We start from the raw sequence: 18,250 nt of genomic DNA, 5'->3' as shown, positions 1-18,250 counted from the left end.
GTTCACTAACCAAAAGTAAAGCTTTAAGATTAGGAAGCAAGTAGTTCCATAAGTCAACATGGTTCTTTTCTTTGCCCTGTAATCACAGATATAAACTCCCAACAATATATTCTTTTATTTCATTGATCTTAGCAATTATGTTCCTAATTTCCTTAATCTTGGGAAAATAAGGAAAATGTCAAAAAGAATACTACCCAAAACAGCTGCTAGTTTGTATAGGCAAAAATAAAAAAAAATCATCATGAGAAGTGATTAAACATTCAGCATGATCTGTATAATTATTCTTTTAAAAGGCAAACTTTTGCAAAATAAGAATAGCTGACAAATAATACATTTTAAATGTTTTTTCCCTAGATGTTGATGAGTGTATGATAATGAATGGAGACTGTGACACTCAGTGTAGTAACTCAGAAAGCAGCTATGAATGTAATTGCAGTGAAGGTTATACCCTGATGCCAGATATGAGAACCTGTGCAGGTAAGGAAACAAAAACACAATGGTTTTTTTCATTTTAGCTAATTTTCATGTACAAATTGGCCTTATTTAATTCAATTCATCCTAACTAACATTTATTAAATGCTTATTATATACAAAGCAGTGTGATAGTCACTGGGAATACAAAAATAAAAATGAAACAAACCCTTCCTCCAAATACTTTCCATTTTACAATATGTACAAAGGTAAGTAAATAGCAAATATATACACAAAGCAGTTCCAAAAGTCCTTATGACATGGCATTAGAATTGTCTTTGAAGTCATGTTTCGATTCTAAGGAGTGGTGGTCAGGAGGGAATGCATTCTAGACATGGAGTACCACATGTGTAAAGGTGTGAAGATAGAATGCTGTGCAGGAGGAACAAATAGGAGGGCAGTTTGACTGAAGTGAAGATTCCATGAAGGGGTGTAAAGTGAAAAAAGACTGAAAAGTGTATCATGGCCAAACATTGTCTAGCTATGACTAGTACAATGGAACTCATTGAACATTTTTTAGAAGGGAGTGATATAGTCAGATCTGTATTTTAGGAATATCAGTTTGCCATTTGTATGGAGGTTTGATTAGAGAGAGAGAGAGGATAGATTGGAAGCAGAAAGACAAAGCAGAACACTCTCTACCAGGTAAGGATAGGGACCGTGTAAGTGAAGAGAGGAATGATGTGAGATATATTTTGGAAGGAGAATCACAAGGGATAAGATATGGGGAGTGAGGAAGAGAGAAGAGCCAAATATGACTTTAAGGATGCCAACCTGGGTGACTGAAAGGAAGGTAATATCCTCAATAGAAGTTTGGGAGAAAGTTAGGATTTTGTGCCAAAGGGAAGGAAAAGTAAAGAAGGAATATATAATGAAGTTCATTTAGGAGATGCTGAATTTGAAGTGCCTATGGGACATCCACCCGGAAAAGCCTAATAGACAGTAATGTTGAATTGGAGTCCTGGAAAGAAATTTGAACTCAATATAAATGTGTATGGAGCCTTAAAAGACAATTCCTTCTTTGTGTGTTTTATGTCTTACAAAAGGGTTGGAAATAGGAAATCTTTGGTATGCTCAAAAATTACTTTAATTTTATTTCTTTAGATATTGATGAATGTGAAAATAATCCTGGTATCTGTGATGGTGGTCGATGTGGTACTAACATTCCTGGAGTGTATCACTGTCTCTCTTATGATGGTTTAATGGCTTCTGTGGATATGAAAACAGATGTTGGTGAGTATTTGGAGAACAAGATATTAAGTTTATACATTATATAATGTCACTAGATGGAGATATAGATATTTTGGTCCAGCTCTTGTCATTTCATTTAATGTAGAAACTATTCTCATCTACTAATGCAGGTCAGTAACTCCCTGGAAAAGTATAGTCTTTGATACGTGGAGGTCAAGGGTCTTGTTCAGAATCATATAGCATTTCTATGTCAAAGGCAAGACTTGAACTCACGACTTCCTAGCTTCAAGATCTGTTCTATCAATTGTACCATGCTTACTCTTAATGTTTATGTATATGTAGACACATAGGGTTTCATGATGTTCATATAAAAATAGATTTTTCTAAAACTTCCAAAAAGTTTGAAAAGAAAAAGCTTCAATGTGTTAAACTAGAAAAATATGGCTTCAGCCCTCTGTGTTTGAATAAAATAATAGTAAATGTTTATTTATTGCTTTATAGTTTGCAAATGTTTCCACTACTTATTTCATAATTGTGAAGAAAGCATTTTCCAAATGCTTATAGTGACCTCAGACTCCAAAATGATAAATTGCTTTCCTGCAAACACATATCTAGTTAAGTTTTTGAGGCTGGGACTCAAAACAAGTTCCAACTCAAATTCTAATAGCTTTATTCCTCTAAAAGATTCTGCCTCTTTTATGATTCTATTAAAACAACAAATATGCAATTATTAATGAAATAGATGGTTTACAGTAATGTTATTATAGTATAGAATTCTACTGAGGTCTTTGAAAGTCCTCTGACACAGATCTCAGACCTTTCAGTAGAAAATCTTCTTGTATTGTTAAAACTAATAAAAAGTAAATTCAAGTATGGACAAAGAGTCCACACTATGGCAATGAGCCCCTCTAAAATTTAGTTAGACTACTCCTTTGTCAAACCATTTTCATATGCGCATATATATAAACATATGCATATATATATATACACATACACATGAACATATCATGCAATCTTCCAGAAATCAGGTCAGCTCCATATTAAGATGAGACATTTGGAGTAGGACTTTAGTAGAGAAAGCTAATAGTCAATTTAAAGCATTTTCTGCTTTTGATTTAAAAACTTGGTTGTCATTATGAAATTGAGAAAAGTAAAGAATTAAATAATTGGTGTTATTTGGGTTGCATGTGTTTTAATTTCTCAAACACTGTAATACAAGTTGGGAAATAGGAAGGACATACTAGTTTTTTAAACACATCTCCTGAACTAATAAATATATTGTGTTTCTGAAAAATGTGCTACCCAAAATAGATATTTAAAATATATTTAAATATTAGCAATACTTTTGATTTCTGTCATTTATACTTGGTTGCAGATAAAAGACATTTCTTTATATGTGATGGATGATTATTATAGGTAAATGTTAACCAAAATATTTCAATATAACCTTATAGATGTGAATGAATGTGACATAGATTCTAACATCTGTATGTTCGGGGAATGTGAGAACACAAAGGGATCCTTTATTTGTCATGGTCAACTGGGCTATTCTGGAAAAAAGGGAACTGTTGGATGTGCAGGTATGTGCTAAACATGTATCCATTGTTACATTTTTCTATTTGCATTTCAGGGAGCTATCATCCTCATTGTGCTATTTATTTAGTTTCTTACTCTAGGTAAGCCCAAATAGACTGACTAAAAACAATACTCCAATATAAATTAACTACAACATATCCTATCTTATTGCCTCTGAAAGATGGAAAAAACTGAAAACAGTTGACTTGGTTGTAGTATATTATCACAGGAGGAATTAACTGGTATACTATGTAAAGAATTCATTAGTTATGATGTTCTTGGGTCTAATTATTGTTTCAGCAAAATATGTATGTCCTTGATCATATCAAACCCAATTCTAATCTGTTAACTTATAATAAATCTATATGCAAAAGGCATTCTGAAGCCCCCAATTTAAAATTATTTATGAGATATTAGAAGTTTTCATATTTTTATTAATATTATGCTAAGTAAAATGTATTTGGAAGTTGAATTAAAAATTTTTATGTCAAATTTTAAAGTTTCTGTCTTCTACTGCATCATCTTACTTTTATTAACCAACTGTTTTCTTAGATGTAGATGAATGTGACATTGGTGTTCACAACTGCAATATGCATACCTCGTGCTTAAATATCCAAGGAAACTTTAAATGTAGCTGCAGGAAAGGTTGGGTTGGAAATGGTTTCAAATGTGTTGGTGAGTATGCAGCCATGGGTATCAATTACTAGGAAACAAAATTACATTATTTAAATATATATCTATTCAATTTTTGCATGAATTTCAACTTACATACTTGAATTTAAAACATTGATTTTCTTACTGATTTTTATCCTAAAAGCCAAAAGATAGCTTTAGTTGCAAGATCATCTGTGCCTAGAAGTTTCTGTTAAGTTTATTATTGAATTATATATTGAATAACAAAAGTATGATGTAGGATCTGTTTATAGAAAAGTTTCTATGTGACGACAGCATTTAAGGTAAATCCAATTATATGATGAAAAATATCTTATATATTTTCCAACTAATTTTTAACAAGTTTTAAAATTCAATGAAATGAGCAGGGAAGGTAAGACTTTTGTGACTTAATTTGAACATGCAGTGACTGGTTAACATTAGCTTTTTCGTAAAAATAAAATAAAATAATTCCTCCAACAGTCAAATTTCAAATATTTTACTTGAAGCAAAAAGGCAATGCAGTTGATATTTTATAGGCCTAAGTTTGAACAAGCTTTCGCTTTTAGAAGGTGAAGAACTATACTGTACTTTTAAAGACAGATACATTCATATTTAAACAACTTGATCTTTTTAATCCATCTCAAATATTTTATCAACCATTACCTAGGACAATTGAAAAGAAAAGTGAAACTAGATGATTTTCCCCAATCACAAATAATGTACCTACTTTGAGTGTATAAAAAAATCCATTATTTCTATTGATGATATCATTCAATTTGGCTATATCATCTTTATTGTCTTTGTATATACAAACTACTTATTTAACTTTATAACTCATATCATTTTGACATATGAGATGTAGTTTTTGCTATTCAGCTTTATTTTGCCACATAGCCATTCTTTGTCCTGTCCAACTAGTAAGCATTCCTTTTTCTTTCCTACATTCCTTCTCATTTTCATCCATTTAACTTTCTTTAATCTTTCATTACAAATTATTACCCACTCTACTTATCATCCACTTTTTACTGCTTCCTACTCACATCACCATGCAATAAAAAAGATGATGTAAAATTAAAACCAATGAAGTCTTTTGCCAAATATAATGAGAATTATAAGATAATACAATATTAGAGATTTAAGTTGATCATTAAATGATTTGAGAAGCTAGATAATATGTCTTCATTATGGGATAGAGAAGAAGATAGTATCTTTGTTATTTTAAGTTTTTATGATTTTTCAGATTTTTCATATGACTCATTTTATGCATGATTTTCTAGGGATGTCTTGTGAGTATGTGCATTTCCAGGGGTTTGGGGGAACATGTTTATTTGCTACATGCTTTTTCAAAGCATAATCAAAACTTATTTTCTCATTCCAAAATCAAATTAAGGCCAAACTTAATATTTTAAGTGTGTAAATGTTCTGGCTTAAGTTTTATTTTATTCTCTTCTTATACAGATTTGGATGAATGCTCTAATGGAAGCCACCAATGTAATATAAATGCCCAGTGTGTGAACACAACAGATTCATACCACTCTACTTGTTTTGGAGGATTCACTGGAGATAATTTTAGTTGCTTAGGTTAGTGAAATTTCAAAGATATATTTTCCAACATCTTTTATCTAGTAAACAATTTTTCTGTATTCTTTATTTTAAAATAATGCAATTAAATAAAATCAGCAACCATCTTATGGCTATAAATACAGGATTTTAAAAAAAGCTTTCATACAGGACATAAAACCATGTTACATATTTTTATTTTTCCACAAACTACAAAAATTAAAATTTATTATTAATTTCCAATGTTTTCCTGTTATCCATAAAGGTTTGACTAGAGGAAAATACCATGTATATCATTCAGAGCTCCTTACCTTTTCAAGCATGAGGATTTTTTAATCTCAAAAAATATTGTAGACCCTTCTAGTATAATAGTTGTATTATGAATATTCATTGATCTGGAAAACACATGGTACAAAAAAACTAATATGAATGAATTTGCATTTCATTAATCATGACAGCATCAATATGCTTTTGAAAAATAGTAATTTGAGCTACAAAAGTTGTTTGGGCTTTTATCATATTTTGTTGCATTTAAATGAAGATCAAAATGACAATGCCAGATATGCATGTAGATACATAGAACCTTTGTAATAAAGGATGATTTTTGAAAGTATAATGTCATATTCTGCTCAGTAAACTCCAATGACTCCCTATTACCTCTAGGATTAAATATAGTATTTTTTTTTTAATTTAAAGCTACTCACAATTTGATCTATTCCTACCTTAATAGTCTTCTTACGCTTTTACTTTCATTTAAAAATCTACAATCCAGCTCTACTGACTTAATGTTCCATGCACCTAATACTTTTAGCTCCTCTCTCTGTTCCTCATTTTTGGAATACTCTTTCCTTATCTGTAAAATGGAATTTGACTAGGTGATCTCTGAGGTTCTTTCCAGCTCTAAATCTATAATTTTATGTACCTAAGTGGTCTTTCAGACTAAGACTCACTTTAATAATATCCAATTAAGCCTTACTTTTAATGGTATTCTGGGTCATTTTTTATGTTAGAGAATTATTTGACATAATTAATAAACTAGAAAGGTTTTTGTCATTTATTTTTCATTGTCATTTTAAATATTGCAGTGCTTTTAAAACTGCTGAGGTTCTAATAATTTATCTCTAAACTTTATGGTGATTTAAGGAAATAAACACCACATTTTATAATAGTACTAAAATTATTCTGAATTTATTACAGTATTATCAATGAAGTGACAATAACAGAAATTTGTTATGAAAAAGAAAAATAACAAACATAACAAATACCCCTTAAAATTCCTTTAGACTTTTAGGATTATTGGTTCTGAAGATTTAAATGCTGCATGTCACTTGCTGTAATCATCCAAATAATTTGTCTGATGAAGGAACAAGCAAGAGAAAAAAGGATTCTTGCATAATGAATCATGAAAAATCATAATTTAATAGTAATTCTTTATTTTTCTTCTACAGATGTTGATGAGTGTGCAGAAAACATCAATCTTTGTGAGAATGGACAGTGCTTAAATATCCCTGTTACATATAATTGTGAATGTGAGATGGGCTTCACTCCAGGTTCAGATTGCAAATCCTGCCAGGGTAAGCCACCATTTTGAAGTTTGAATTGGCTACAATGAATAAAGAAAACCACAAAAAAGGAGCTGGAATGACCTTAACCTGGAAGCATATATTTCACATATAAAAAAGGATATTTTCCAGTATAGATTATTTTGCAGTGTGAATAATGATGAAGCTAGTATTCATATCTCATAATGTTTTCCTTGCCTAGAACCATGATTTCATTGTTTGTTTTGTTTTATTTCATTTAGCCATTTCTCATTTGTTATTTTTGTAGTTATTCTTTTTTATTGTAATAAAAAAAACTATTCAACTTTTTTCATTAAGTGAAATGTAGTCTACACAATTCTCAACTACTTATTTTGGGTAGCATCTTCATATTTCCCTTTTCTCATGTGATATTCTGGGTTTTGTCTCTCTGATAATACTAATCTCATTCTTCCTTTAAATTGTGATGTTGTCTCCCACTTCCCAGAATTGTTTTTGTGTTGTCTGATATATTTCTTTTTTTTAAAAAGGATATTAATTAATTTATTTAATTAATTTGGAACATTATTCCTTTGTTACAATAATTACATTATTTCTCTTCCTCCCCTCCACCCACCCTTCCCATAGCTGACACGCAATTTCATTGGGTATTACTTATGTCCTTGATCAGAACCTATTTCCATTTTGTTGGTATTTTCATTAGGATGTTCATTTAGAATCTACATCCCCAGCTTTATGCCCTCAACCCATGTATTCAAACAGTTGTTTCTGTGTTTCTGTGTTTCTACTTCCACAGTGTTTCCTATGAATGTGGATAGTGGTTTTTATCATAGATCCATCAGAGTTGTCCAGAATCGCTGCATTGCCACTAATGGAGAAGTCCATTGCATTAGATCGTACCACAGTGTATCAGTCACTGTGTACAATGTTCTCCTGGTTCTGCTCCTCTAACTCTGCATCAGTTCCTGGAGGTTGTTCTAGGTCCCATGGAATTCCTCTACTTTATTATTCCTTTGAGCACAATAGTATTCCATCACCAACATATACCACAATGTGTTCAGCCAATTCCCAATTGAAGGGCATCCCCTCATTTTACAATTTTTTTGCCACCACAAAGAACACAGCTATAAATATTATTGTACAGGTCTTTTTCCTTATTATCTCTTTGGGGTACAAACCCAGCAGTGCTATGGCTGGATCAAAGAACAGACAGTCTTTTAGCTCTCTTTGGGCATAGTTCCAAATTTCCCTCCAGCATGGTTGGATCAATTCACAGCTCCACCAAGAATGCATTAATGTCCCAACTTTGCCACATCCCCTCCAGCATTCATTACTTTCCATTGTTGTCATGTTAGCCAGTCTGCTAGGTGTGAGGTGATACCTCAGAGTTGTTTTGATTTACATTTCTCTGATTATAAGAGATTTAGAACACTTTTTCATTTGCTTATTTACAGTCTTGAGTTCTTTAACTGAAAATTGCCCATTCGTGTTCCTTGCCCATTTATCAATTGAAAAATGGCTTGATTTTTTTGCACAATTGGTTTAGTTCTTTATAAATTTGAGTAATTAGACCTTTGTCAGAGGTTTTTGTTATAAAGATTGTTTCCCAATTTGTTACTTCCCTTCTTATTTTGGATGCATTAGTTTTTATTGTACAAAAACTTTTTAATTTGATGTAATCAAAATTACTGATTTTACATTTTGTGATTTTTTTCTAGCTCTTGATTGCTTTTGATATCTTTCCTTTCCCAAAGATCTGGCATGTATAGTATTCTGTGTCACCTAATTTGCTTATAGTTTCCTTTATATTCAGGTCATTCACCCATTCTGAGTTTATCTTGGTTTGGATGTGAGATGTTGATCCAAACCTAATCTTTCCCATTCTGTCTTCCAATATTCCCAGCAGTTTTTTTTTTTTAATCAAATAGTGGGTTTTGGTCCCAAAAGCTGGGATCTTGGCACTTATCATAGACTGTCTTGCTGAGGTCATTTGCCCCAAGTCTATTCCACTGATCCTCCTTTCTGTCTCTTAGTCAGTACCAAATTGTTTTGATGACTACTGCTTTATGGTATAATTTGAGATCTGGGACTGCAAGTCCTTCCTTTGCATTTTTTTTTCATGATTTCTGTGGATATCCTTGATCTTTTGTTCTTCCAAATGAACTTTGTTATGTTTTTTTCTAAGTCAGTAAAAAAGTTTTTTGGTAGTTCAATGGGCATGGCACTAAATAAGTAAATTAATTTGGGGAGGATTGTCATTTTTATTATGTTAGTTTGTCCAACCCATGAGCAATCAATGTTTTTCCTACTGTTTAGATCTGGTTTTAATTGTGCAGAGAGTGTTCTGTAGTTGTGTTCATATAGTTCCTGTGTTTGTCTCGGCAGATAGATTCCTAAGAGGTTTACTAGGGTGATTTTAAATGGAATTTCTCATTCTAATTCTTGCTGCTGAGATGGGTTGGAGATATGAAATGCTGATGACTTATGTGGGTTTATTTTTTATCCTGCAAATTTGCTAAATTTGTTGATTATTTTGACTAGCTTTTTGCTTGGTTCTCTAGGACTCTTTAAGTAGATCATTGTATCATCTGCAAAGAGTGATGGCTTGGCCTCCTCATTGCCTATTTTAATACCTTCAATTTCTTTTTCTTCTCTAATTGCTACAGCTAGTGTTTCTAGTACAATGTTAAATAATAGAGAGGAAAATGGGCATCCTTGTTTCACTCCTGATCTTATTAGGAAGGCTTCTAGTTTATCACCGTTGCAGATGATGTTTGCTGCTGGTTTTAGATATATACTGTTTATCATTTTCAGGAAAGGCCCTTCTATTCCTATACCTTCTAGTGTTTTCAATAGGAATATGTGTTGTATTTTATCAAAGGCTTTTTCTGCATCTATTGAGATAATCATATGGTTTTTTTTTTCGGTTTGCTTGTTAATATGGTCAATTATGTGGATGGTTTTCCTAATATTGAACCAGTCCTGCATTACAGGTATAAATCCTACTTGATCATAGTGAAAGACACTCCTGATCACTTGCTTGAGTCTTATTGCTAGTATCCTATTTAAGATTTTTGCATCTATATTCATTAAGGAGATTGGTCTATAATTTTCTTTCTCTGTTTTTGACCTGCCTGGCTTTGGAATCACTACCATATTTGTGTAGTAAAATGAATTTGATAGAACTCCTTCTTTGTATATTCTGTTAAGTAGTTTTTATAATATTGGGATTAGTTGTTCTTTGAATGTTTGATAGAATTCATTTGTGAATCCATCTGGACCTGGGGATTTTTTCTCAGGGAGTTCTTTGATGACTTGTTTAATTTCTTTTTCTGATATGGGGTTGTTTAGGTAATCTATTTCTTCCTCTGTTAGTCTAGGCAATATATATATTTTGTAAATATTCATCCATATCACCTAGATTACCTTATTTGTTGCCACATAGTTGGGCATAATAGTTTTTAATGATTGCCTTAATTTCTTCTTCATTAGAGGTGAGGTCTCCTTTTTCATCTTGGATACTGTCAATTTAGTTTTCTTCTTTCCTTTTTTAAATTTTCCTTTTAAAAAAATTTTTTTAAATTTTTAAATAAAATTCCTTTTAAATTTTTAAATTAAAAAGATTGACCAGTACTTTGTCTATTTTATTTGTTTTTTTCAAAGTATCAGCTTCTAGTCTTATTTGTTAAATCAATAGTCCTTTGACCTTCAATTTTATTAATTTCTCCTTTGATTTCTAGGATCTCTAATTTAATCTTCTTCTGAGGATTTTTAATTTGTTCACTTTCTAGTTTTTTAATTTGCATGCCAATTTCATTGACTTCTGACCTCTCTAGTTTGTTAATATATGAACTCAAGGATATAAATGTCCCCCTGAGTACTGCTTCAGCTGTATCCCATAGGCTTTGAAAGGATGTTTCATCATTGTCATTTTCTTCAATGAAATTATTAATTGTTTTAATGATTTGTTCTTTAACTAACCGGTTTTGGAGAATCGTATTGTTTAATTTCCAGTTAATTTTTGATTTGTCTCTCCATGATCCCTTACTAATTATTATTTTCATTGCATTGTGATCTGAGAAGGTTCCATTTATTATTTCTGCTCTTTTGTACTTGTTTGCAATGTTTTTATGTCCTAGTACATTGTCAATCTTTGTGAATGCACCCTGTGCTGCTGAAAAGAAGGTGTATTGCTTTTGGTCACTATTTATTTTTCTCTACACATCTACTAACTCTAATTTTTCTAGAATTTCATTCACTTCTCTTACCTCTTATTTATTTTTTGGTTTGATTTACCTAGTTTGGAAAGAGGAAGGTTCAGGTCTCCCACTAGTACAGTTTTCCTTGAGTTCCACTAGTTTCTCCTTTAGAAATCTGGATTCTATGCCATTTGGTGCATACATGTTGAGTACTGATATTTCCTCATTGTCTTTACTGCCTTTTATCAGGATGTAATTACCTTCCCTTCTCTTTTGAGTAGATCTATTTTTACTTTGGCTTTGTCGGATATCATGATTGCGACTCCTGCCTTCTTTTATTCAGTTCATGCCCAATAGATTTGGTTCAATCCTCTTACTTTGACCCTATGCATATCTACCTTCCTCATGTGTGTTTCTTGTAGACAGCATATGGTAGGGTTTTTGATTGTAATCCACTCTGCTATTCGCTTGCATTTTATGGGTGAGTTCATTCCATTCACATTCTGAGTTATGATTACTAGCTGTGTATTTCCCAGCATTTTGATTTCTATTCCTAGTCCTGCCTTTTCTTCTTTCACTATTTCCTTCTACATCAATGTTTGTTTTTAATCAACCCCCCTAGTTCCCACCCTTATTTTACTTCTCTTTCTACCCCCTCCCTTGTTAGTCCCCCCCTTATTATCTTTGCAGTCTTTTTAAAACTACACCCCCACCCTCTCCCTCCCTTATACTACTTCCCTCCCCACCAATCCATTTGTTACCCTTCTATATCCCCAATGGGTTGGATTGTTTTTCCCTCAATTTGGGTCAATGCATGTAAGTGTTGAATATTTCCTATCTCCGACCTCTTTAACCCTTCTAGTTTATTGATGTTCTCCCACCTCCCACCATGAACTTCTTTGTGACATATAATTTACCCCCTTTTTTTCTTTTACCATTTCTTTTAGTATTAAACTCTTTTTTGACTCTCTTTGTATTTATATACACATGTATTTGTATTTATGCCCATATATATCTATATACATATTTATGTCTTGTCATTTCTTCCTATACAGTTTGTTACTGTTCCCTCTAAGTGTAATTCTTCTAGTTGCCCAGATGATCATAACAATTTTTAAGAGTTACCAATGACCTCTTTTCTTATATGGATACATATCATTTTAACTTATTGTGTCTCTTAAAAAAAAAGGGGTTTTTTTTGTTTGTTTTGTTTTTCTTTTTCCCTCTTTTTTAATTACCTTTTGATAATTCTCTTGAGTTCTGTGCTTGGGCATCAGATTTTCTGTTCAAGTCTGGTTTTTTCTTTACAAATGCTTGGAATTCTTCTATTTTGTTGAATGACCATAATTTCGCCTGTAAGAATATAGTCAGTTTTGCTGGGTAGTTGATTCTTGGTTCTAGACCTAGTTCCTTTGCTTTCCAGAATATCATATTCCATGCCTTTTGGTCCTTCAGTGTAGATGCAGCCAGATCCTGTGTTATCCTCACTGTGGTTCCATGGTATCTGAATGACTTCTTCTTGGCAACTTGTAATATCTTTTCTTTGCTCTGATAGTTTTTAAATTTGGCTATAACATTCCTGGGTGTTATCAATTGGGGATTAAGTACAGGAGGTGATCTGTGGATTCTTTAAATCTCCACTTTTCCTTCTTCTTCTAGAATATCGGGGCAGTTTTCTTGGATAATTTCCTGTAGCATTACATCCAGGCTTTTTCTTTTGTCATGGTCTTCTGGTAGACCAACGATTCTTAAGTTGTCTCTCCTGGAATGATTTTCTAAATCCTCTGTTTTATGAATGAGATGCTTCATATTTTCCTCAATTTTTTCATTCTTTTGGCTTTGTTTTATACTGTCCCACTGCCTTGTGAGGTCACTTAATTCTAGTTGTTGTATCCTGGTTCTTAAAGACTTTACTTCATCTTTGGCTTTTTGGTCATCCTTCTCCTTCTGGTAAGATTTTCTTTGGAGGTCATCCTTTATCCTCTTTACCTCATCTTTCATCTCCTTTGCCTTATCTTTCATCCTCTTTACCTCATCTTTCATCTCCTTTGCCATGTCTTTCGTCTTCTTTGCCTTATCTTTCATCTCCTTTACTTCATTTTCAAGCTGGTTGATTTTGGCTTTCAAGAAACTTTTTTTCTGTTTCCAGATGATTTATCTTAGTTTTTAAGTCCTTTTCCCAATTGTCTTCAGCCTCTCTAATTGTGTTTTGAATTGCATTTTGAATTCTTCCAAACCCCGTATCCAGTTTGCTGGGATTTCTGTTTTATTGCTTGATGTTCCTTGATCATCCTCTGTTAAATTTGCTCTTTTTTCATTGCCTTTATAGAAACTGTCGATTGTAATTTCTTTTTTCTTTTTTTTCCATTGTTTGCTCATATTTACCCTTCTTTGTTCCCTGTAGTTGACTGTTCTCTTGCTCCTCTCATTTTTTTAAAGGTTTTGGGGTTTTCTCTCAGTCTCCCCTCTTGGAGATTAGGAGATCTTTCAGTGCAATCTGTGGGGGAGGGGTGTTGGAGCTTGAGCTTCCCTGTCCTCTGGAGACTTTTGATGTGATTAAGTTCAGCTGGGCTGGACTGGATGTGTCCTGAGGGTAAAACCTCCTGGAAGGCTGGAGCAATATGGAGGGTCTCTGCCACTGTGACCAGACTGCCCACTATGCACTCCCTGTCCAGCTCCTTCCTGACTGCCTGTGTATGACACTCTGAGCCTGGCACAGCCCTGCCTGCAAGCTGCTCCCTCCAGACCATTGCCTTTGCCTGCCCAGAAGTTTCAGCTGCCGCTGGAGGCTTAGTGTTCTAGGTTGGGGAGGGGTCCCAGGACCTTCCTTCTTCCTTCCCCTTAAACCCGAGTGTTCTCAAATTCTGGTTTTGGGGAGGCGTACCTTCTGAATTGAGTCCAGCAGGAGGGTTTCTTGGCTCTGTTTTGTTGTTAGGTTTGATTTTCAGTCCCCTAGGAGCATTTAGTTTGTAATTGGTAAGGAAGGGTTTTCAGAGGTCTGAACTTTTGCTGCCTCTACACTGTCATATTGACTCTGCCCCTCCTCTGTCTGATATATTTCTAAGAACCAAGGTTTTGGATTTTCTTTTAAATTTTATATTTATATATATATATATATATATATATATATACATACATATATATATATATGCATACATATATTATGCAAATTACATAAAATGTTACAGATCCTTTTTTCTTAAAGAAATTATTCAAATCTACATCTTTTAAACAGGAAATTGGCTAGTGGAATGATTTTTTGCCCTAGTCTTTTTTTTTAAGATCATACAAAAAGACCACAATATCTGAAGAAGTTTCATTTGTTTTAGGAGATAAATGTAATTCTCATGTTTAAAAGTCTTAAAAAACTAAGTTGTTCATAGACAAACTGGAAACATGGCATATTATAATAACTTTAGAAATCATTCTAAACATTGCATATCCTTGAAATTAAATTTATTTCCAGCACATATAACTTTTAGTTTAAGTTGCTGGTGAATAAAATGCAGAGAAAAATCTATACAATAGAAAAGTGACTGTATTGTTTATGAAATCTGGTTTCATTTTGGAGATTTATTATCAGAACTACCTGTTCAACACAATCTGTTCCTATTAATTTTATCATAGTGGAAACTAATCATTTTATTCAGAAAACTTATGTGGAAAATTATTACATGTGATTTCTAAAATAAAATATCGTAAAAATAGAAAAATAAAAGGGGCAAAAAGAATCTAATCATTAATCTCTTTGTAAATAAGTTCTTGTGACAGATTAGAAGTTTCTATTCATCTCAAATTATGGCTAATTGAAGAAAGCCATTTAAGATATTTTTCAATTCTAAGAATCTTAAGGAAATTGTTTTTAAAGAGCCTACCTTCTTTCTGAAATGTACATATATATGCATATACATGAATATAAACACATTTACTCCAATATCAGTACAAACATGTTCATGTTGTGTTGGATGAGATTCAATGTGTAATTCTCAGAGTAGTATTTGACTTGTTGTAACCCCAATTTTCAAGACCCCTTAGTATTACTATTCCTTAGACTAAAACTACCTCCCCTTCCCCCATAAAACTTTTAGTTTTCCTGATCTATTTTCAAAAGCCTTGAGAGGAGTTTATCTGTACCCTGAGAAGAAAGCCAAACTATAAGATAAGCTGAAGGAGAGAAAGTACAGTGAGTTTCAAAAGTATCATTCTGGTCCCAGCCAAGGAATCTCATGATAGTCATGGGCTTTTCTGGATCATAGGGGTCTTTAAGGGAACGTAATGTTGAAAATTGTACACTTGAGACTTGAAACATCACAGCCCCTTCTTCTGTGGGACTGCACAGAGGGAAGGAGAATCTTGTGTCAGGATTATTATAAAAGTCTGATATTGTACCTAGAAGAAGAGAGGACATTTTTGCCCCAAGCAAACCACTTGGGAAGAGTTCCTTTTCCTCCCCTTCTACCCCCCCCCCCTACTGCTGTCTGCTGTTTTCTCAGAATAAAGCCATTTTTCTCTGCCAGCATCTTATCAAGTCTCCTCTCTGCTTATTAAAGTCATTTCTGGGAGTATAAGCCCTCCCAGAATTTCACTCCACACAGTGTTCATCAGTTTTAATACAGGAACAGAAAAATATCCTTATTTATTGATATTAAATTAACTATGTTTCTGGCTATAATTCAACAAAAATACTTTGAATGATGGGAAAAAAAGGGATGCTGGTAAGAATTTTAGAAACAAAAACTTTCCTAATAAACGCAATTAAGAAGATTTATGTTAGGTAACTTCTAGCTGAATAAAATATAAACAAAATTACAAAACATAAAAGGTTGAAATTGTCTTATAATATTATTCAAAAGAAGGTTTTTTCTATGTATTTGGTGATTCTTTTATCTGACATTTTTGACTATGGGCTATGCACCCACTGCTTTTAAGAACTTTTAGTTGAAAATTTAAGGTTTTTGTTTTTGTTTTTCATTTTGAACACAGAACCTTTAAAATTTTTTTTCAATTTATTTTGGTTTAACAAAAAATTGCTTTCTCATTCTAACACATGATTAATAAAATCAAAAATAACTAACTCATAAAAATAATAGGCATTTATAAATAAGTAAATAATTTGTAGATAAATTAATAAAATATAAATAAATTTCTATTAGTACCAACATTTTTACGTTACTGTTCTGTAAAATAATTATGTAACAATGTATATTTTTACATGGCTTTAGATATTGGTGAGTGTTCATTCCAGAATATCTGTGTCTTCGGAACCTGTAAAAACCTTCCAGGAGAGTTTCATTGCATCTGTGATGATGGTTATGAACTGGATAGAACTGGAGGAAATTGTACAGGTCTGTCAATTATGGATATATAGAAATCTATGCTAAAGACAGTTAATGTTTCAATTAGTGTATGTGAATACTATTTATGTAAATATAGATTTAAGATAAGATAAGACAATTATATAGTTATTTTGCCTTTTACATCTCTTTTTTTCTGCCTAATAACAACCCAGTGAAGTTGGCATTGCAGTACCCTCTTTTTACAGATGAGACTAATACAGGTTGAACATATTAGAATTATAATATTGGTAATGGAAATAATAGAAACAGCAAAAATAGCATTTATATAAAGCTTTAAGGTTTGCAAAATGATTTACAAATACTTCATTCAACTCTTGGAATATAGGTGTTATTATTATCCCCATTTTACAGATGAGGAAACAGAGGTAAACTGAGGGTGAGTGACTTGCTCAGGGTCATGTAATGTCTGAAGTTAGTTTTGTGACCTTCCCAAATGCAGACTCAGAAGTTTTACTTACCACATCACCAAAATGCCCTGGCACTAATCTGTATATTTGGATTAAAAGTCATTTTACAGTATATTCTTTCTCAATCTCAATTGATTGGTTAGTTAAACTTTTATAAGTTAGTTTTTTATTCTTCCTGTTTAAAAAAAAAAAAGCTTGTACTTATTATAAATGGTTTACTAATTCTTAATATTACAACTCATTTTGTATATTTGACTATAAATTGATTAAGTAATATACATTATAGACTACTAATCCATTGATTATTATGTTAGTAGATTAGTATGATCATATGAATGACTCAAATAATATTCATTATCTAATATGCAGCTATATATCCTTCCAATAAATTTTTCTGATCAGTATGTGGAAGACTTATTAAACATTGCTATGTGCAGGAAAATATATTCTGGGGATAAAAAGAAAAGCAAAAATACTCTCCTTGCCGTAAAGAAGCGTAGATTCTGATGGAGAAAACAACATGTAAATAAATTGGTCCATACAAGATATATACAGAGTAGACAGTAACCCAGGGGTGTATTGGTGGTGGGGCCTGGAAAAGACTTCCAATAGAAGGTCAGATTTTAAACGTCAAGTCAAAAAACATTTATTAAGTACTTATTATGTACCAGACACCGTGTTGAGTGCTAGGTATGCAAATAAACGCAAAAGGGAGGCAGAGAAATTAAAAAGAAGAGGGATGAAGAGGTCCACTCTCATGGAATCCTAAGACGGGGTGGAGTCAAGAAGGCAATGTGAAGAGTCACAATTGCCAAACTTTCTCTAAATCTTCACTTACAACATGACCACAGAAAGCAATAAATTTAATTCTGAGCAAAAAAAAAAACGACAACAGAAAGAAATGGTGAGTGATTTTTCCAGATTTTGGTAGCTTGGGAAGAGAGAAGGAGATATCTATGGATCCCAAAGTGGGGACTGGCTAGGAATATAGTACACAGGCACAAGAGAAGTGGTACTGACTCAGCATCTTGGAGGAGATAGCTGAAGCAGTAGTAGAATCAGCTGGAACACTGTGAGAAAAAAGGGGACTGAACACAAGATTCTAGAGTATCTTTGCAAGCATTGGGTGCAGGACTGGATGCCATTTGGTAGCTCTGTAACCTGATTTCCAACTTCCAGCCATAGTTCCAGGGCAAAAAGAAAGAGTTGTTGCTATGAGAGAGCAGGGGCCCTACCTGAGTAAGGACCAGAGCTCAGACTCCAAGATTAAAGTACAGAAGCTGCTGAAATCAATC

General features: G+C 32.8%; 1 protein-coding gene across 5 annotated transcripts in view; it reads left to right on the top strand.

The window, feature by feature from the left end:
* LOC100010760 (fibrillin-2) overlaps nucleotides 1–18,250 on the top strand; it is a 170,558-nt gene that overhangs the window by 14,692 nt on the left and 137,616 nt on the right. For all 5 annotated transcript variants that reach the window (XM_056824701.1, XM_056824700.1, XM_016431337.2 and 2 more), the window contains 7 exons: nucleotides 355–477; nucleotides 1,576–1,704; nucleotides 3,117–3,242; nucleotides 3,790–3,912; nucleotides 5,350–5,472; nucleotides 6,900–7,025; nucleotides 16,414–16,536. In XM_056824701.1, coding sequence (XP_056680679.1) covers nucleotides 355–477; nucleotides 1,576–1,704; nucleotides 3,117–3,242; nucleotides 3,790–3,912; nucleotides 5,350–5,472; nucleotides 6,900–7,025; nucleotides 16,414–16,536 — 873 coding nt within the window. The remainder of the gene's footprint in view (nucleotides 1–354; nucleotides 478–1,575; nucleotides 1,705–3,116; nucleotides 3,243–3,789; nucleotides 3,913–5,349; nucleotides 5,473–6,899; nucleotides 7,026–16,413; nucleotides 16,537–18,250) is intronic.

This window comes from Monodelphis domestica, chromosome 3, assembly GCF_027887165.1.
Source record: "Monodelphis domestica isolate mMonDom1 chromosome 3, mMonDom1.pri, whole genome shotgun sequence".
Classification (NCBI taxonomy): Eukaryota; Metazoa; Chordata; class Mammalia; order Didelphimorphia; family Didelphidae; genus Monodelphis; species Monodelphis domestica.
This window is presented reverse-complemented; position numbering and strand designations above follow the sequence as displayed.